Source organism: Opisthocomus hoazin, chromosome 13 (assembly GCF_030867145.1).
Source record: "Opisthocomus hoazin isolate bOpiHoa1 chromosome 13, bOpiHoa1.hap1, whole genome shotgun sequence".
Classification (NCBI taxonomy): Eukaryota; Metazoa; Chordata; class Aves; order Opisthocomiformes; family Opisthocomidae; genus Opisthocomus; species Opisthocomus hoazin.
The window spans coordinates 14176419-14198613 of NC_134426.1; the positions used below are offsets into that span (position 1 = coordinate 14176419).

At 42.7% G+C, this 22195-nt stretch overlaps 1 protein-coding gene across 1 annotated transcript; it reads left to right on the plus strand.

The window, feature by feature from the left end:
• Positions 1 to 9486: 9486 nt before the first annotated feature.
• LOC104328223 (solute carrier family 2, facilitated glucose transporter member 11-like) lies at positions 9487 to 19920 on the plus strand. Its single transcript, XM_009933214.2, has 12 exons — positions 9487 to 9510; positions 11037 to 11135; positions 11690 to 11850; positions 12400 to 12524; positions 13839 to 13968; positions 14112 to 14260; positions 14862 to 15049; positions 16104 to 16214; positions 16292 to 16393; positions 18253 to 18328; positions 19257 to 19384; positions 19714 to 19920. Exons 1-12 carry the CDS (start codon positions 9487 to 9489, stop codon positions 19918 to 19920), a joined length of 1500 nt encoding a protein of 499 aa, XP_009931516.2.
• Positions 19921 to 22195: the final 2275 nt, after the last annotated feature.

Here is a 22195-nt window from a genome sequence, read left to right on the forward strand (position 1 = left end):
TGGGACTCCACACTTGTCTTGCCACCTCAGAGATCAAACATATGCATTGGTCTCTTGAATGACCTACGAAGCCCATCTCCCAAAGTCTAATTGTCTTGAGATAGCTCCGAAACATAATAAGCTAGCCTTGAAATCTGTTGCTGGCCTTCATCTGCCCTTGCTACTCCTTGCACAGAGACACAAAGACTGGGCCTCCGCGCTTGCCTTTCCACCTCAAAGGTCAAACGTATGGTATTGGTCTCTCAAATGACCTATGAAGCCCAGCTCTCAAAGAGTAATTCTCTTCAGATAGCTGCCACACAGAATGTGCTAGCCTTGAAAGCTGTTGCTGGCCTTCATGTGCCCTTGGAACTGCTTGCACAGAGCCACAGAGACTGGACCTCCACGCTTGCCTTGCCACCTCCAAGTATAAACATAGGAGCTGGGTCTCTCACGGACTCCTGCAGAAGCCTAGCTCCCAAAGTGCAAATATCTCCAGACATCTCCCACACAGAAAGTTCTAGCCTTTCGTAATCGATGGCCTTGCTGGACTTGTCAAATGCAAGACAAAAAACATGCTTGGACTCAGGCGCCAAGAGCCAAAGTGTTATCAAAGGGAGCAATTGACTTGTGCTTATCATCAGACAGAAGTAAGGGTGAGTAGCCCATTACTGTAAAGGAAGTGATCTCTGGGCCATGCTTCAGATAAAGAACAGATGGCCCCCGGCAGCACATACCAAGATGCCCGCTCCATAGCTGTGTCAAACTGCTGAGTCCCGCTTCTGACAACACGACATTCCATGCCAAGAGCCAATAGATACACAATAATTGACTTACGTCCCACCTAGCAAAAAGATTTGCAAACATATAATAATTGGTACTTGAAAACTTTCTTTGGGAGGAGGAGCCAAGCAAGAACCTTAACTGACGGTCAGGTCGACGGGCCTGAACCTCTCTTCCCCCCTGAAGAAGGGACGCCTTTTTGGTAAGAGTCGCTCCTCTGACTTTGTCAGATGTATCCCCGGGAACACATTGTTAACTAAAGCACTAAACCATTACCTTGAGCTCAACTTTTGTAGACAGTGCATTTATCAACGGCAATCCCGAATCTGTGATAGCTGTCACTTGAATAAACTACCTATTGTATCATTTTTGCTAAACTGTTTCGGTGAAAGTCCTTGGAAGGGCTCTGACAGGCAAGTTGAGTCTGATAAGTGGCTACACAACCCTTTACACATAAACCGCTGGCCAAGTCTGGGACTACGAGTAGATCCAGCCACACATGCAGTCTTCTCTGAGAGAGAGTTTAGAACGCAAGGGGGTCTGCTCTGAACCTCGTGACTCAACAGGAGGGCTCTCCTTTTGCCAGTTATCAGACTCCCTTACTCCTTTTAACACGACACCTTGAAAGCTCTTGCTGACCCTCATCTGCCTTTCGAACTGCTGGCACACAGCGAAACAACTGGGCCTCCACGCTTCCCTTGCTGTCTCAAAGATAAAACGTAGGATCTGGTTGTCTCATGGACGCCTTCCGAAGTCCAGCTCCTGAACTGCAAACAGCCCCAGGTAGTTACCACACAGAAGGTGCTAACCTTGAAAGCTGTTGCTGGCCCTCATATGCCCTTGCTACTGCTTGCACAGAGCCACAAAGGCTGGGCCTCTGTGCTTGCCTTGCCACGTCAAAGGACAAATATATGGTATTGTTTTCTTGGAGGACCTATGAAGCCCAGCCCCCAAAGCACAAACGTCTCCAGATAGCTCCCACAAAGAAGGTGCTAGCATTGAAAGCTATTGCTGGACCTCATCGGCCCTTGCTACTGCTTGCACAGAGCCAAAAATACTGGGGCTCTCTGTGTTTCTTTCCACATCCAAGAACAAACATTGGAGCTGCATGTTTCATGGACGTCTGCCGAAGCCCAGCTCCCAAATTGCAAATGTCTCCAGATAGCTCCCACACAGAAGGTGCTTGTCTTGAAAGCTATTGCTGGCCCTCTTCTGTCCTTGATACTGCTTACACAGAGCCACAAAGACTGTGCCACTGTGCTTGCCTTGCCACCTGAAGGGTAAAACATATGGTATTGGTCTTGTGGACCGCTCACGAAGACCAGCTCCCTAAAGTGCACGTGCCACATAGCTCCCACACTGAAGGTCCTACCCTTGGTAGCTATTTCTGGCCCTCATCTGTTCTTGGTACCGCTTGCACAGAGACACAAAGACTGGGGCCTCTGCGCTTGCATTGCTACTGCAAAGTTAAAATACAGGATCTGGGTCTCTCCTGGACGCCTGCCAAAAGGCAGCTTGCAAAGTGAAATGTCTCCAGATAGCTCCCACACAGAAGGTGCTAGCCTTGAAAGCTGTTGCTGGCCCTCATCTGCCCTTGCTACTGCCTTCCCATCTCCAAGACCACCTCCCAAAGTGCAAACTCTTGCCCAGCCCTGTCAGCTGGCTAGCTCCTGCTGACTAGTTGGCACTGCACCTCTTGCCTAAACCAGCTGTCCTGCGGTAGTGAACATGACTAGACAGTGTGCACACATGCATGTGTGGAGAGCTGTTAAAGAGCTGACACTAGGAGAAACCTCTGTGTTACGCAGAAATACCAGCACTTAGTCTGGAGCAGTGCTATGCAGTAACTTTTTGGACTGAGGCATTTCAAAATGAAAGTGATGATTCTTGGTATGTTACAATCCTTTGACAGAGTCCAGAAAGATGGTTTCATAACTTTGGCTCACTTTGTGTCTCCTCCAGGACACCCGTTCCCCTGTCAGTAAGCTGCAGCACGCGCTGGCCGAGTCTCAACAGATGGTTGCTGATCTGGAGCTTAGCACCCTCCATGCAAGCCCTCGCTGCAGTCCAAACAGCAGCAGCATTAATACAGTACGTATTGCTCTCCCGTGCCTAGGTGCAGGTGGCCGGGAAGAGTGACTGCGAACATCCGTTCCCTTGTGCTGGACTTGTGCTGCGACATGATCATCAATATCCTGCTCATACTTCCCTAAAGAGAAAAGGCCTGCATGCCTTAGCATGGAGTATTTGAATGTTTTGGTAGGATTCTTTATGGCTCCTTCAGGTCACGACAAGCTTTGACTTTTCCATGTGTCTAAACAGATGGAAGGAAGCAGTCATTTCGGAGCAAGCTGTAGGAGGTCTAGAAAAAAGGAAACGCAAGTATGACTTAGGTTCAGAACTGGTTTATTACGCTAGGCATGTTTGTGGAAAGGAGGAGAGTGGAGGAAATAGGTGATGTATAGAATAGTTTTGTGTATGAATTTAAATGAGACTCTCAAATAACTTTAGAGTTTTTGTGGGTTAGTTTTAGTTCCTTCGTTGCAGAGTCAGAGATCATACTCAATAACCTGTAGATAGCTGTCATGGCAATTTGTTTTATGAGTGTGAATGGTGATGGGGAGTTTCTGCCTGGAGTATGTGGGCAATAGGAATCATTGGGGAAGGGGGCACTTGCTTGTTTTCCTAAACATCCTTAAGAATTTCCACCTTGTCTGACAAGGAGATTGTACCACTCATTGCTAGAGTGTAAAGGTTGTAAGCCAGCATTTGCGTGAACTGAAAGGGTATTTTGTTCAGAAGTTCATCTGCGGGATTTCATTCAGCGAGAAAGACAGGAGCAGTGTAGCCTTTTGCAAAGACTGTCTTGTAGGAGGGATTCCTGAAAAGCTCTATGCAGAATGGTGGCTGCTTGTGGCTCTCGACCAGCCCCGTCAGCTGGTTGGCTCCTGCTGACTGGTTGGCACCGCAACGCTCGGCTAAACCGGCTGTCCTGTTGTAGCAAGCATGACTCGACTTTAGAACCTGATGCTGCGTTTTTGAGCTTGGAAGTTGGCTTCTCGTTCAGAACGGTCACTTTAATGGATGGAAGATAAAGCAGGCTGGTGTTTACTGGCGGGGTGGCTTCTGAACCACATCTGTAGAACTTTGGTCTACTTTCAGAGCGGTTCTGGGCAAAAACTTGTCAAGCATGTTTCAGTTCATCTATGCAGGCCAACTAATCTATGAGTAAAACCAGGCTTACCTGAGGCTGTTTTAAACTGCACTTTAGAACATTATCAAATAGAACCCTTAGAATTTAATCAGGAAGAATTTGTGCCTGTTGGATTCCATGTCCTGCTTGGAGGAGGGATGAGAAGAGGGAGTCAAGAAGAGTGTCCGTGCTGCTCGTCAGGTGGAACTGGCAGCTCTATCATTTTCATTGTCTGAGTTCTTTGATTTCCACGTAGTGTTTTTGCATCACAATACAGACAACAGAACTTGCCGAAGCTCTTCCCAGAACCTGCCAGAGCTCTTCCCAGAACCCAGTTATCTGCTGCAGAAGAAAAGGATGCTGGCTGGCTCCTGCTGACTGGTTGGCACTGCACCGCTCGACTAGTTGGCTTGCCTGAATTCATGCAGGATATTAAGACCCTTCTTCACCAGCAAGTTTAGTTGTAATGAATAGGGGAACATTTGTTATTCCAGTCCTCTTTTGTCCAGAGCCTCACAGCTCAGAATCCCATGTTGCCATTTGTGATGTTTAATTAAAGTTGTTTGTACATGAACTGGAAAAATAGTACCTCTGAATCCTTGAAATTGTAGCTGACACTCTTATTTCTGTTCACTAGGAGAAAAATCAAAGTCTCCACTGCTCAGTTTTGGAACTGTCTGCTATAACAGGCCAGCTGCAAGCGAGGGAACAGGAGCTGCTTGCTATGCTGAAGCTTGTTTGGGTTTCGGCTGCAGCCGGCAACAAAAGCACCACGCGGCCGCCCCTCCCCCCGCCGCGGTGCGGAGGAGAATGGAAAGAAACAGGCAGAAACTGGTGGGTCGGGATAAGGGCAGTTTAACTGAACAGCAAACAAAGGGAACAGGAACAACAACGATACAGAAAAGGGGAATACACAGAACAAACCGCACGACCCCACAGAGCCATTCTCCCAGACAGGACTGGCGCCGCACGCTCCTGAGCCGCGAGTGAGTTCCCGCCCCCCAGCTCCCCCCCCACCGAAACCCAGCGTGACGGCACATGGTATGGAATACCCAGCTCTGTTTGGCCAGCTGGGGTCAGCAGCCCCCCCCCCCGCGCCCTGGTGAAAATTAACCCTGTCCTGGCCAAAACCAGGACACTGCTGATTTGGGTTTGGATGGTTTTGCCCATCCATCTACCACTAGTTATTTGGAACACTGGCATTCCCCATCTATCTACGTAACAGAAAAAGAGAGAGCTTCACTGAGCTGGCAAAGTGTTATGTAAATGCGTCCTGTTATTTAAGAAAACAAGTTTTGAATTATGGACATTTATTCTGCAGTTACATTGGGAGCAAACTGGCTTGTGCATATTAACCTGCCCACAACAGCTCCTGTGCTCCCATGGTTCCAAAAAAACTAACGAGGTGCTACCTTCATCCAGGATGAAATCTTATGCTTCTTTTTGCCACCATGCCCTCTTCCCCCATCACCTCTGTGGCAGTGCTTCTATATAGCTCACAGCTTCCCTAACAATGTTGTGAAGAGAAATTTCTAATGCCCGAGTCGCCTGTTTGAAAACAAGAACAGCATGAAACCAAATGGAACACAAATACAACGTTTACCTTCTCCCGTGCTGTTCTTTTCCCAGTTTGCGCACATTTCACAATGTGGTGCAATTCCAAGTGGTAGTACTTCTGAACAGATGTTAAAGTCATGGAGTAGCTAACTAAAGAGACATATAGAAAAATACATGTTAGGATCAGTGTTCACTATTGGCACTGTACCAGCTCAATAGTGTATTCTGCTGTGGTAACTTCCACTTTCTTTTGTCAGTTCCTTCCTGCTGGTTTTACTCTTCACTTTCTCTTTTTCACATCTTGAAGTCCCAACCTTCCTGCACATAGAGAAGAGAGTATTTTCTGTTGTAATCTTGGTCAGTGTCACTTTGTCTTTGCTGATCGTTTTGCAGGAACCAGTGTCAGCAGAAGCACAGCTGGAACATTGCAGAGGGACTGTTCATCCCTGTCACACAGCACCATGTCAGGTTTAAAAGCACAAGCTTTGGATCCCTCTGTCCCTCTTTTATGAAGTCCAGCCATGCTTACTCTGATATAGCTCCAGTTCCTCCTGCAAGAAGTCAGTCCTTCATAGGTAGTCTTGCTGGACACCTTCACTATTTCATGACTGAAGGAAACTTTCCATCTCAAGCACTCATCTTCCCAGGCTGCAGAAATAAAATGTGCCAAACCTCAGGAAGCCTGTTCTCCCAAATGCGTACTATTGTTGCATCTCTTGCAGTTACTGATAAACCAGACATTATATGATTAACCCACCACTGTTAATGTTTGCATGTTGTTTTAACCCCATGCCAAGGCGTCTTTCTCATACTTTTGCAAGCAACATCTCAAATTATTTTGACTACTCACCCTGCCAATCTTTTACTCAAAAGGAGAGATAAAACAAGTAAGCTAGCCTTTTTCATTTTCGCTTTCTCATCTTTTTATTACTGTAGTGACTAAGACCTTCAAGAAGCTAGCAGTTAAGATGCCATCCACCCTTACTTATTTCAGTACAGGCCCATGCATCAGGGCTAAAATCACTGTCAAGAGGCTGAAGGTGGAATCCAACAGAACTGGATACCAGCAGTGGCAGCGCCATTGGTGTGTCAGAGTTATGCTTGCATGTCTTCAAACGAGGTTATATTCTGTAAATATTATGGTGTCAGTAGCTGTTGCTGTTATTGTTGTGAGGAGAGCTAATAAAACTGGCTAGAAGGTAGAGCGCAGCCTCTTCAAGTTACTGCCTGCTAGAGCCTTCTCGTTCCATATTTTTGACTCTTTTCTTGGGCCTTGCTTGGACATAGTGCGGCTATAATTGCAGTAGTAATAGTGAAAAGAGAAAAGAAAGAGCTTCATGTGAATTCCCTGATCTTCCTCAGGAAATTCACCCGTCATTACCACCTCTATTTTCGCTTCTGTAGGTCCAGCGCTAAAGGATGATGATACGTGTATCTCATGTTTTTCTGGACCACAGCTGACATGCATCAGATGATGACCAGGACTGAAACTACAATGATAGCAGTTTCTTTCTGTTAAAAGCACGTGAACAGCTTTTAAAAAGACACTTTCTATTTCTAACCCATTCTTGAAAGAGCTATTTTCTCATCAACCAGCAAAAAGGACAGATCACTGGTGGAAATATACCCGATTTGCTTGCTTACTGGTCCTAACATTAGAGGAGATATCACACATGCAATCCATAGTTTCCAATACAACTCTCCTTCCGTTGTATTTTCTAGGTCTATTTCTGCACTTTTGAGGTGCTGTACACAGTTGTGTTTGAAAAAGGCCCCTATTCTGTATGTATCACTAGGATTTGTCTCTGCATGTTCCTTCCTACTCTGCTGTGTGTAAGGTGCACTGTATCAGGCTGTTACTCAGGCTTTAGCTGTGCTTACAGTGAAATGAGTGCTTTTCTTGCCCTTCCAGACCTTCCCCATTGAGGAGTTTGGCAGGAAGACACTGCTGTGCAAGGGCTATGCTTTAATAGCCTTGGCACTGTCTGTCCTCATAGTCACCCTCTCCCTTCAGGTCAGAAGATATTTTTAACTATGTTATTCCCATTGCTGTTTCACACCTAAAGACTGGGGCGTTTCATGTCACAGCAACAAAACAAACTGTATGTAGACAGCTATAAAGTGAAACTTTGCCATTATTGTCGTCATTTTGTTAGCATGTTCAAGGTGCCATAAAAGGAGAAGCAAAAGAAAAAAAAAATATGTCTCCAGTTTATTTCCAGGAAAAGCTTGTCTCTTTCTGATTCCTTACGTTACTGCGTTACTCATCAGCTCAGGCATCTTCACCTACATCTTCCTTCCAGAGACAAAGGGGAACTTAGTTATGGAAATAACCAAAGAATTTGGCACTTTACATTTTAGGAAGAGTCCTCATTCCTTTACCGGTGATACTTCTCTTGAGGAATGTATCACCTACACTAGCTTATAGCTGGTCAGCAGAAGGACTGTATATTAAGCTCCTAAAGGACCTTGATGCTTGCAGACTGCAAAACAGGAGCAAATTATATTTGTTTTCTATTATTGGAAAAAATACAAATATTCCTTCATAGACACAAGTGGAATCTTCATGAATGAACGTCACTCTTACATCACCTTAAAAACCTGAAAGCAGTCAATAATCAATGTCATCATAAGATAAAATACATGTTATGCTAAACTTACAGACTTCACTTTGGAGCTATTTTGTAACGAAATGTCTTGTTAAGTCCCAGTCTCTGTGATTTTGCTATTCAGAATTTCATTCAGAGCTATGGATCGTAACAAACCCAAAGTCTCAAATCAACCTAGAAGAAACCACTGAATTCTTGTCAGTGTGAAATTAAACTGCAGATGGCTTCAGTCATCCACAAAAAGCAATATAGTCTAGATCAAGCTGGCTTAGAACCAAGCCCAGCTTTCAGCTCTTTAGATGAATTTATATGACACACCTCATGAAAATCAGTTTCATGTGCATGTCCATTTCACATCAAGAATTTCTTACAGCTCTTTGTAGAACAAATTAAAAGATCTCCTTTACTCTGTAATAATTCCTTAAACAAAAACCATGCACAACATTACAGTGTAACAGAGCTTTTTCTAGAATATAGGTGAAATTTTTAACAGAAATGGTGAATTCCATCAACTTGACAAAAATAAAGAGGTTAGCTCCTAGAGTAAAATCCTAAAATTCCTGATAAGGTGAAACAGTAGCATGCTATACAGTCATATGCACCTCAGAATCGCCAGAAATCCAAAAAATGTGAGAGAAATTTCACTGTGAGCTGGTGCAATTTGCTGCTCCTTGAGATCCTCAGTAATTATTTTCAAGGAGTGTAGAAATCCTTATGACATACCCCCTCATGCTTGATACAATTTGAGAAAAATTATGTAATAAAAAGGAAACATAAACATTTTGAAAAAATAGTCAATTTATTTTCTCAGTACAGTCTGATACATAAAGCCAGAACAGAAGATTTAGGCTTTGAAATTTGCCTTTTCTTTAATTTAGTAAACAGTGTTTACTATACCAATGAATCTGAAACAGAACACCACACATTTTACTTAATAATAAATAACAGTACCTAAACCTTGTATCAGCTTTTTTTACTTTGTGCAGATTACAGCAGATACACTTGTCGGTGTGTATCACAGAAGTATTTTACTGTTCCTGGAAAACTGTTTAGATTTTTTTGCCTGAACTGTTCTCCTTTCCCTTTCCAAAGCCCTCACTACCCCCCAGATGCAAACTTTCTATGCTTTGAAACTGTCCCCCTGTGGACTGGTCTTGATACAATTATTTCCTGAAATATTTAATCCAGCAGTGTTAACTTTGGCCAGTTGAAGTAAATAAAAGTTAGTGAAGATGAAATAGTAAAAATTTAACTGGTCCGTGAATCCAAATGCCCACTGCCATAGCAGCAGGCAGGAGACAGAGACACAGACACCTGTGATGACAAGGACACATCACACACTGGACAACAAGTCCCCAGCCAGAGATGACCGGCTTCCTATCAGACCTGGTAAGTACTTGGTGGGGTATTTACAGCTGTGATATTTTTGTATGTTACTAGTGTTTCAAAGAAAACAAAATCAGTATCTCGGTAAAAACAAGGTTCCTATTCACTAAAAGCATCTTGGAAGTGGTTCTGCCCACCATTTTGAGGTATTACAGATGTTTGCACTTCATGTGCTCTGCCATCTATCTTTGTCATATTTTTATCAATATGATAATGTTTCTTAAATGTTTCCATTATCTGTAAAGTATTTGCTTATCTTCAAACATAATTTGCTTTGCTTACCTGAGGAAAAAAGAGTTTTGTTAAATAATTCAGTGCAAGAGATGGCAGGCAGGGGTTTTTGAAGGGCAGGGAACAGGACTGGATGTTTGCAGCTGTGGCATCTGACAGGGAAGTTTGTGGGAGCCTGCAGCATTTATATCCTGGCTATGGCTGAGTCTTAAACCCAAAGATGCTGCCCTATAAACCAGTGAGGCACCTCCAGTTAGGACAAAACCTCTTTGAGAAAGAGCTGTCAGGTCCTGCTGGGCACACTTAAACTCTTGTCTAGGAAAGAGGAATATGGCGGGGCATCTCTGAAAGGCTGTCGGTTTCACGGTGTATTTGCTATGTCCTGCTGCAAAGGCTGCTGTAGAGTAAACCGAAGTACACTGCTGGTTGTGTATTTTCAAATCTGTAATCAACCAGAAGAAAAGTCAGAAAAGATGTCAAAGCGGGATGCCTGTTCTCAAAGCTCCCAAGACTAGGGTGACCATGCTGCTTGAGACAGTCAGGTGGGGCAAGAGTTCAGAACTAATGGTGGTAGTAAGAGCTAGAAACAACACTTTCCTCCTACAGCACAGCTTGAGCAGAACAGTTGCAGAAGGGAACTTCTGCCCCAGAACCTTTCCTTGCTGCTCCCTCCATCCAGGTAAAAAACTATGGATTTCCAAGGGCTGCCACACTGACAGGAATCTGAGTGGGAAAACATGCTACAAGCAACACCAGTCTGAAGGGGTCCCATTTCAGACTTCTTTTGCAGATTTTTATATGCGGTGGGTGATTTCAGGAAGCTTTGCCACAAAACTTGAGTTGAAGGATCACTGCCCACTATTCAAGGGCCTGAAGGGTAGCTAGCACAGCAGCTGCTCTCTCAGATAAGACAGGAAAGTTCAGAGGGCCTAGTCACTCCTGTAGGCACCAGTCTGAGCTGCAGGTAGCCTGGCCACTGTCCAGACAGCAGACAGGAAAGTAAGACCTCCCTCCCCAAAATCACTCTCACATGTTTTAGCCCTGGAGTGTCGAATGACTTTCAGCTTGCTGCTCTGTTGACTAATTATCAAGAAAGGGAGGTAAATGTAATGGTTTCCGTAGCTAGAGGCTGCTTTTCCTTGAGCTGGATGTAGGGAAATTACAGGTGGACGTACACTTCATAGTGGGACAAGCAGAGGGAACACACCTGTCTGCAAATCCCTTGAACAAATGAGACATTTCCAGAGAACAGCCAGATGTGGCTACAAGCTTAAGAAGATTTTGTTCTACCTCTGCAGGTGCAGTACCAGGGGCTTTTTCAAATGCTCGTTGTCCTGGGGATTGGTGGAACATTCCAAGTTGGCTTTCAAACTTCTACAATCACCTACATGTCTCAGGTAAGCAAAGAAGCACATGGCACACTGGTCAACAGTGGCACCAAGTTTACATTCCTGCTTGAGGATGCTCCTCCCTGACAGTCAGCAAGGGTTTAATCACAATATTCTCCTCTCACAATTCTTTCCCATTACTATGCTATCATGTAAAGCAGAACATGTCAAAGTGTTGAAAACAGAAGAAAAGAGACCTTCAAGTTGTTGTTTATAGAACTGTTTCTTAGAAGATGCACATTGACTGGGGCAGCGTCTGTCTCCCCTATAAACCTACAGCACATGTGCCTACTTCAGTGGTCTCATTTGACACTGTTCTTCACTACAGGTCTGTGCCTCAGTTCCTCAGGTTTCAAGGACAAAACAACATAGAATGAACTACTTTTAACAGCAAAGCAGACACACCATACTCTGTTACCCTATGTGGTAATGTACTGCTAATGTACACTTTTAGAGTCTTTATGAAATAGTGACTTTAGCTGAACTAACAAAATTATTTTCTAAATATAACAAACTACATGCACTGGAGTCACAGTTAATGAAAATTCTTTTTTCTCTCTCAGCATGTTAAGGCTTTCATTAATGAAACTTGGCTGGAGCGATACGGCTACCCCATTCAGCAGGATAACCTCTTGTTCCTATGGTCTATCACCGTGTCCATCTTTGGTATAGGAGGTCTCTTGGGTTCTTCAGGAAGTAGATATCTGACTATCAAGTATGGCAAGTATGTATGTTTAAAGACATTTTGTCAACTGAATCTTATCTTAAGGAAATGACAATTGAGGATTTAAATGTGAGACAGAATTTTAGGCTTAACCATGACTGTAATATGGCCAGCTTAGCAGTGGTGCCAACAGATTTTGCTGCTTCTTGCCCTTGTCCTATGGCACAGGCTAATCAACTGTGCTGCCAGCCTGTCATGCCAGACACAGCTACTCAGGTTGGGTTAGTCAGCATTGAAGATGCTCCTAAGTGCTACATCAATGTGTTTCATGATGGATTTTCAAGTGCAGAAAAGCTTTAAAACTTTTCTCTGCTACAAAACCCAGAAGTGTTCCCAAACTCCCAGTTCTAGCTGTGTGCCAAGGCACACTGTGAGTCCAGAGTATCCAGTGACAATAGTGTGGAAGGGCTTACTTTTTCCTGCACCACAAATGTATAATTCCACAAAACTAGCAAGACCATTTCACCCAAGACATCCTACATGCCATGAGCTTAAGTGCAGTTTCCCTTCTGATTTACAAAAATTCTTTTTGCTTTCTTGCACTTGCAGAAAGAAATGCCTCTTGTGCAACAATCTGCTCATGCTGGTGGCAGCATCTATCATGGGCTGCAGTAAAATAGCCAGGTCCTTTGAGATGATTCTAATTGGACGCTTCATGTGTGGAATAAGTGCAGGTAAGCAATTTCTCCCACAGATCAGCAGGCTCTCCCAAAATTTTACATCTTGATTCGTAGCAAATATAACCTTCCACTAAGAAAATAAAAAATTGAAGTCAGTGACCCCTTGTCAGAAGATCTGATAACAAATGAAATTCAGCTTTGCCAAGTGTATAAATATTCAGAGCTGTCAGGAACGTTTCGATACAATATGAAGCAAGGTTTTTTCTGATGGAAAAATATGTATACAATTATCTTAATTTTGGTTAACAGTACTGAAAATTCTATGGTATACGGTTTAAAGCTACTATTCTCATAAGGCTGCAGAGAACCAGGCTGTTCAAAGCCATAGCCTTCTATTTTTGACTTTGAACGTATTTCAGGAATGTTCTACAAGGGTATTCAGTCTGCTTTAAAGCAGTATGTCCTTGGGGTTAGTACAAAGAGATGGGCATAATCAAGCAATATCACTCCTGGCAGGTAGACCACATGCAGCGAAAACATCCTGTGCTGGTATCAGTATGCCTTGTATTTGTCTCCTACACAAAAAGTTGCTTTTCCATTCAGTTTGGATATTCACAGGGAAGCCTATTTTAACTTTTTTCATTAAAAATAATGTCTGTTTTTCAAATAACCAGGTTTTGTACATTGCTTCTCTAACATAAAGTTGTATTGAAGAACTACAGTTGTATTTTGAGAACCACTCACCCACAGGGGCCCTGCTATGGCCTAAAACCCGTATCATGCCTCATGCAAAGATCTAATTTTTGTTAAAGAGATTGCATATTTGCATTGCTTTGCCATCACATAAAGCCAAGAGAAGAACATATTGCTTTCAAAAGAGATAAAAGGGGCTGAGACCACCATATCAGGAAATAGCTCTTGTTCCCAGACTAATTTTCAGCATGTCTGAGGTCTTAAGTACTTCACATATAGCTGGAAACATCAAGTCTGCCTGAAATCATCAAAATTATTGCTGGACGGTGGAAAAGAAATACTTGTGTCTCCGTCTAAATCATGTACAAATCAACATTGAATATAGGACTGTATATTTCAATCTGATCTGGATCTACCTTACAGCTCTTCTATAGTATTATGTCAGAAAAGGTTGAGATTATTAAACTGCACTACACAAAGAGGACCAAATACTTTTGTAGAAAGGGCTAGAAAATCTAGTACTGAAAAATCTTGTATGTGAGTTGAGGTATGAGCAACAATTCTGTCCATGAGGCAGTTATATTCTGCAATGCTTAATTATTTCCATGCAATTTTATTTCCAATGGTTATGAATGTCTTCCTTCTTCTTTCCCATAATTCTCTCCTCACCTCAAGGTCTTTGTGTTCCTCTACATCATCAATATGTTGGAGAAATTTCCCCTAGGAAGCTACGTGGATTTGTAAACTCCACTTCCTCTTTCTTTTGGTCACTGGGAAAAGCCATAGGGCAAATTTCAGGACAAAGGTATAATACAATTAATTTCCCACCCAATTAATTCCTGGATCCTCTCTACCTTTTCATTCTTCCTCTGCTTTTACATCCATCCCTTTGTCTCCTCAAAACCAACGCAGTGAATTTTTATTCTACAAACATTTTATTCCCAACAGAGAGCTGCTGGGCAGCCAGTCCCTGTGGCCCATGCTGATGGCTTCCTGTGGACTTCCAGCACTGGTCCAGCTGGTAACTCTGCCCTTCTTCCCTGAGTCCCCACCACATCTCCTCATGCATAAAGAAGACCAAGAAGGATGCAAAAAAGGTAACTGAGGCCTCCAGGTTCCTGTTCCTCACTTGGCTTTCAGTTAGTTTGTGATGTTTTCTCTCCCAGTGTGGAAAAAAATAAACAGAACAAAGTCTCTCCTTGGTCATTTCTAAGATGACTCTGTGAATACCTACTAAGTATATTTTTGTTGTAGTCACCATATAAAGCATGAAACTACTTCTCTCTACAGTTTTGTATTACAAAACCTTTCGCATTCAGCTGATGTCACCTGAGTGGTCAGTCTGGTGGTAAATGATAAATATTAAATAATAAACGGCTCCGTAGGGCCATAGGGCTTAGGGTTGTTGGCTGTGTACCCTGCTCATACCCTGAGAGAAAGAGGGAGAAAAGCAGACTCATGGGCAGGGAAGGAGTCATTGTGCACCTCACTAGGCCCCTCTATCAGAACAAGTCCCTCTGTGCAGGAGGGGACCAGGGCTCTGGAACACACTGTGGGATATCTCTGCCTCACACCACAGCCACATTGCATGCATGCTGTGCTGCCAGCCACTTGCATCACCTACTCAACAAACTTCTTAGGCAACATATAACAGAGACGAATTAACATGGCAGGTTTCGCTCTCCTTCTCCTCTACAGCCATAAGGCAGCTTTGGGGTGAAGGCCATCACCAAGCAGAGATTGATGACATCATGAAAGAGAAGGCAACAATGAAAAACACCAAGATCTTGAGTGTCCTGGAGCTAATGAAAGAACCAGCTTTCCGTTGGCAGCTGTACATGATAGTTATTCTGACTGCCACAGTTCAGCTGTGTGGCATCAATGCAGTTGAGTGTATTTCCCTCTTAAAGTTTCAAAACACTTATTGACAATCTTAAAGGAGACATCGTGGCTTCCAGGAGCTCCCTCCATTTTTCTCAGGCTTCTCAGGCCACAACTTGCTGTCTGTCAGCCTTCCTACAGGAGCAGCAGCAGCAGTCTGCAGAGCTTGGCCAGGCTTATCACATGACATCCCTTTGCCTAGCTCTTCGTCCTTCCTGGCGTTACCTTCCTCCATAGTTAGGTTTATTTAAGAGCCATTTTTGGAAGCCGTTACAAGGCCACAGAATGCACTTTTACAAGCAAGCCCACTCTACGCTGGCAAAATCTGCAGTGCAGTTTTACATTGCTGTTCTCTGCAACTGCTGCTATTTGGCCCCCAGCTCTTATCACCCTAAGATGTTGGGATGGCAGTGTTCTCACTCTGCTTTCAACGCTAATCAATGAGTACGCTCATTGTTCTGGCAGCTTCCACAGTCCTTCACCTCTTCCACAAGCAACACTTTTCTGGGATCATTTTGAAGCCACAGCTTTGTAATTACCTGCATGATTTTTCTACCACTTAACATCACAACGCAGCAACATCAGTAAAGGAAATACACAGCTGAATCTAACACAGCTTAAATGGGAATTTTATTATCTCAGCATATCTCCAAACAGTGGCAGAGATACTTGAAAAGATGCTTGCTTTACCCCCTCACGACTCCATAATCCATGGTCTTCTTTCTCAAGAGAGAAGAGTACATCCTACAATGATCTTTTTGGATGGGCTCCAGAAGTGATGATATACCTGTCTGTTTCTGAAAGCACCTAAATCAGGACTTTGCAAACCTAATTACATTGCAGCAGCTGGAGGTCCTTTTATCCCAGCATTTTATCTTTTATTGAATTAATTAATTAATTACACTTTACAATGCTTTTGTCTGCCAATAAAGTGTACAAAGCTCACTCCAAAGCTCAGCTGCATCTCCTTGGTTAGCAGCTCCCATCCAGGACAGTGTCACACAGGTATGGGTAAGAAATTATTTTCTTCTCTTACTGTTTTATGGGTATTTTTTCCAGATTTACTTTTATACTTTTGAAGTCCTTCAGGCAGCCGGCTTTGATGAAAGAATGATCTCCTATATGACCCTCTCTGTTGGACTCTCTGAACTTGCAGCTACTGTAGTCTGTGTAAGTTAACTTTGCTATGGGAATGGGTCACAGTTTGCTGTTCTGGCACAGATACCAGTGTGATTTCTGTCCTTCAGAGCTCCATCATTGAGCAACTGGGCAGGAAAGTGCTCCTAAGAGGAGGCTGTTGGATCATGGGTTCACTGCTAGCTGGTATTACTGTGACTCTCTCCCTGCAGGTAAAGAAACTCTTTTCATGGCAGATTTCTCAGTCTATTCTATTGATAACCTCTGCTCACAGGCAGGCCCATGCTGCTGAGAAAGGAAAGTGAGGCTTAGAAGCGCCAAAATAACTTCTGTGTTAACAGCTTACCCTCCAGGAGGGGAATATCCTAACGATCAAGCTTGTCTTTACGTAGAATTAAACCCTCTCTCTGCAAGTACTGTCTTGTACTCCTCCCTTCCTTTCAACAGGATCCCATGAGCTCAGCAAGCAGCACATAAAACACTGGGAGACTAGCACTGATTCCTGATTTCATCAGACTGCAAGCACCAAACACTAGCCAACATCGATCAAAAGACAGTCCTAGGAAAATAGCCCTTTCTATTCATGCAATTTTTAACAAGCAACAAAACCCCAGACTCTTTGCATCAGTTAATATGAAATCTAATTTTGCTGCAGAAGATACTGGAAATGCACGTATCTGTTCATATCTCAGCAACAAGTGGTGCCCCTCAGGGGTCTGTACTGGGACCAGTGCTGTTTAATATTTTCATCGATGACATAGACAGCATGATTGAGTGCACCCTCAACAAGTTTGCAGATGACACCAAGCTGAGTGGTGCAGTTGACATGCAGACAGATGGGACATCATCCAAAGAGACCTGGACAGGCTGGAGAGGTAGGCCTGTGTGAACCTCATGAGGTTCAACAAGGCCAAGTACAAGGTCCTGCAGCTGGGTCAGGGAAATCCTCGGTATCAATACAGGATGGGGGATGCAGGGACTGAGAGCAGCCCTGAGGAGAAGGACTTGGGGGTACTGGTGGACGAAAAGCTGGACATGAGAGACCAATGCGCGCTTGCAGCTCAGAAGGCCAACCGTATCCTGGGCTGTATCAAAAAAAGCATAGCCAGCAGGTCGAGGAGGGTGGCTCTGCCACTCTACTCTGCTCTGGTTGAGACCTCACTTGGAATCCTGGGTCCAGCTCTGGAGCCCTCAGCACAGGACAGACATGGACTTGTTGAAGAGGGTCCAGAGGAGGCCATAAGAATGATCAGAGGGCTGAAAAACATCTCCTATGAGGACAGGCTTTTCAGCAAAGGCTGTTGTGACAGGACAAGGAGTAAATGTTTTAAACTAAACGGGGGTAGATTTAGACTGGATATAATGAAGAAATGTTTTACAATGAGTGTGGAGAAACACTGGAACTGGTTGCCCAGAGGGGCAGTGGAGGCCCCATCCCTAGAAACTTTCCAGGCCTAGGTGGATGGGGCTCTGAGCAACCTGATCAAGTTAAAGATGTCCCTGCTCACTGCAAGGGCATTGGGCTAGATGACCTCTAAAAGTCCTTTCCAAGCCAAAGCATTCTATGAGTCTACATTCACACACTGTACACCAGTTCACCTCTGTAATTCTGTGTCGTTGCTGTAGTTCCTTCAGAAGCAAGTCTCCTGGTTTACCAGTATTCATCCAAGACCTACTCTACAGATGGTACTGTAAAATCAGCCTTGAAGGAAGGTGGCAGCAGAATTCCATTTTTGTTTCATTCATGAAAGATCTCATGAGAGAGAAACCTTTTTTCCAAAAGCATCGAGTCTCATATCTTCTTGACTAAGACCTAGGAAAGTTCCTTTTCAGTACCAGTTATTGAATCTATCACTTAACAAAAGTGAAGAAAGATATGATTTGGCCTACCGATAAGCACTGTGGAGTCAAAAAGGGAAGAAGGAAAGACAGGGTAGAAAAGTACTATTCAAATTTCCTTTAATTGAAGGCTTCCCAGCTTGACAGCTGCTCTACACTAACAAATCTGCTTCTCTGCTCACCTAACAAAAACCTTACTGCTCCATCCACAGGAGTTATTTTTTTTCCCCAGGACTGGTACTTCTGGATGCCATACTGCAGCCTGTGTCTGATTATCTTGTTTGCAGTTGTCTTTGGACTTGGGCCAGGTAAGTACTCATTCAAAAGAAATAAAGGAATCAAGTCATGAGCTTATTAATATGGTTAGAAAAATACTGCATAATATTGCATAATGTTTAGCATAAATAAATTTATTTAACCTAATCCTGTAGTCATTTAAACATCATGGGTCCAGTCATTGGCCATAAACTTCAATGCCACCAGGTTTTGGTTCTGATAACAAGAGCAAAGGAACACAGGAGAAAGTATTCACTGGAAAAATACAGCAAAAATAGAGCAAAAGCAGATGGGTAAAACTTTTTTTAAAAAAATACTAAGAAAAACAAAAGAGAAAAAGAAAAGCCAGCTTTCTTTTAAATTCGGTGTTGTATAATGTTACATCTTATGCCACATAGACAGCAGTGCAAAAGACCTACTTCAGAGTAATTCTTTTCCTAGCATATACCACTTGCTCCTCTTTAATTTTTTTTCAAAGCCTATTCATTTTTAATATATTTGACTTCCCATATGACAGGGATGAAATGTTTTCCTAACTCAAAGCTGTCAAAGATCTGTGACTTCAAAACATAACTGAAATGCCCAGGAAGTGAATCCAGGAAGACCAGTCATTGGTGATCTAGCAGTATCATGCTACGAATTCTTATTAGTAATAATGATTGTTACTCCATCCTTAAACAGCTTCTTTCATGAGATGTGAGACTTTTTCAAGTGTTAACTACTTAACTTTTAATTGCCCCTATAAATGTATTTGAATAATTTACTTTTTTAATAAGTTGATGTCTAGCAGTTTATAAGATGCAAAAAACACTTTTTTTTTCTAAAAAACAGTGACATATTCATGTCTTTTGAATGCCAGTCCATGATAGTAGCATCTGTTTGCTGACTGTGGTAATGGTACTACTCAATCCAAACTAAAACTAAACATGTCAACAAGTAATAATTCTTCTTTCCTTTCAGCTGGTGCCACAGTTTCCGTTAGGGTTGAAATTTTCAAGCTCTCATGCAGACCACCTGCCTTTGTGATCAGCGGAGTTCTCAACTGGCTGGGCGTCTTTGTGATTGGAACAACTTTCCCATTCATTGTGGTGAGTGACTTTCCCTGGGGCAATCCCCAAGGGCACTAAGCTTAAGGTGGCCATGGGAGCAGGAAGAAAAGCAGCAGGAGATGACAATGCCATGTCAGTCTAGTGTGGCCTTGGCACCTCCTGTCCCCAGTTCACTTTTGCAACTGAAGGGCCCTGATTTACCAAAGATACTTATTCAGACTGAAATATTTGTCAAAGGGCAAAACGCAAGGAAGTCCTTATTAAATTCAAAGTACTTTGGGACACAAATACAAAAACTGTGCCAAGAAAGTGACAAAAGAAAAGATATGCTCATCTTGCTCTCTTTCTCACTTTTCTCTTCCCTGCAGGAAAGACTCAAGCACTTCTGCTTCCTCATCTTTATGGGGGTACTTTTCACTTCAGGGATAATTATCCACCTGTTCCTTCCAGAAACAAAAGGAAAATCAATAATAGAAATCACAGAAGAATTCAATAAGCTAAACTTTAAAAAGAAGCATATTCCAACAACTCAAAATCATGTCACAGAGGATTACACCTTCTGCACCAGGCTTTGATCAGCCATTAGGAGGAGTCAGGCTTTCTTAAAAGGAAGGAAAAAAAAGACATTTGTCATTTTCTGACTAGCAAGTCGGACCAAATGGACTGTCAGCTTTCATATCTGTCACTTAGAAGGTTCTCATTTTGCCAAACCAGCACATTTCTCAAGCACTTCACTCTGGGCAGTTTAGAAAAGGGACGATGGCTGATATGGACAGCATAGACTCATGTGAATAGTAAGCATTTTGGCTTAACTTGCTGATGTGTAAATCTCTTCTTAACAGAGCAACTAATACACACTGAATCTACACGTAGAATTTATAAACACTCTGCTGACCACAGAGAAAGAGAAGACCTGTGATCCCCACTCTCTGTGATTTCTGAGTGTGTTTTTACAACCCTGAAATAGGAAGAGTGAAGTTCTTGGCTTGATCTCTCTGGCTAGGATTCAATCCATAAAAGACTGAAGAAAAAAAATTAGTGGAACGGAAGAGTAATGCTTTGTTTCTTTAGACTCAGCTGAACAACCAAACCTTGTCAGGTTCCCATGCATAATGCCGTGTTGTTCTTGTGTTGTATCTAGTTTGACAAACTTCAGCCCTTTGGACTGAAGTTTTCCATGTCAGCAGCCATACTTACCTTGACTTAAATTTAATTTTTTGCTAAAAAATATCAGCCATTTTATTCTAAGCTTAGACTTCTTTGTGAAAAAGTATGGGGAAAAAGTTCCTATACAACTTTTCTCAAGAAATAGTGCCTTTCAGTGGCAATAGGGATAAAGGTCTCATGGGTAGAATTCAGTCACCATAAAACACAAGCACCTAGAGTTATTTTAGATACTCTGTGCTACCTTGTCCATCACCGTTGTTATCTCAAGTCTGTAGCTCTTCTGCCAGGATCAGAGTTCCCACAGATATCTCACAGGCTGTGAAGCCCGTAGCAATTTAGCTACTACTTTCCTTTGTGTGACTTTCAGCTACATGGACACAATTTACCCCAGAAGAACCGCCCCAGACTGGAACTCGTGCCTGTAACAGAATACCTGTTGCTTTGCAGTTTCTCTCAGAGACATCTGTACAGTACCTTCCTGTGTGTAAAGCAGACTGTCAGAGAAAGTTCAGTCATGTCCTCCAGCTCTTGGATACAGGCACAGCTCCTGCCTAGGGTGTATTTCTCTATCAAGACTAAGAAGTGATCACATATACTCATATTTCAGGGACATGCAATCAGTATGGACTCTTCAGTTATTGTTCACTGCACAAGTAGATGCTGATTAACAGCATGTATTGCGCACATAGATAAGGAAACAAAGTGAGACAATATGTTAAAACATGTCATATGCAAGTTTTCTAACTTCCAGATTGAGTGTGACATACCATTCTCAATGACCTCTGTAGTAGGATACAATTTTCTACACTGATCTACAATCAGCGTCTGTACTTGAGTTCATATACTGCAGGCTTTCAAACCGCGAATGATGTTCAAGGCAATCTGATATCGAGTTCTTCATTCTTCCTGGTATACATAGTTACAGGTAAAAAGAGTTTCTGAGTCTTATAGGATAGTGTGATACTGTAAAGTACCACAGAGATTAATTTCACCATAAACCTTTTTAAAATATGCAAACTCACGGGACTTATCTATTCTTTAGAATGTGTCTAATATTTTTAACATTTTCCTCTACTAATGAGGGACTCACACAGTCCTAGTAGCAAAGCAATGCTATTAGGAAGAACATGAACAAAGCTAAGGCTCCGTGGAGCACACTATACAAATTAAAATTCAAACTCTAGACTTACACAGTAAAGTAAGCGGTTTTATCTCTGATATTGCTTTGACTGGCATATGTACTTCAACTCAATAAGGCTATTCAAACTATGAATTCAATTGTTCATCTTAACTGCTGCTTATATTTAATTGGAAATGTTAAACATAATAAAAATGACAGGTTGCCTTATAATAAAACTTCTGGCCTCCACAAATGCTTTTTCACGACATCAGGATTTCCCTTAGGGACAGCTGACTAGAAAAAAGTTGTTTGTGTGCATACCCTTCCATGATTGTGGTTTTTCATTATTCCTGTCTTTAGTACTGAGGAACACTTAAGATTTCCCACTAAAAGATGATCTATGATACATGAAGTGTCCTTAAAGTCAGAAAAGCTCAATTATTTTGTAGTGTTCCATATACTTGTAACATGATTTAAGACTACCAGTCATTTGAAGACAACTACCAATATAGAAAGGAAATCTCAGCAATTTGCAAAACAGAATTCTCTTTTCCTAACCAGTC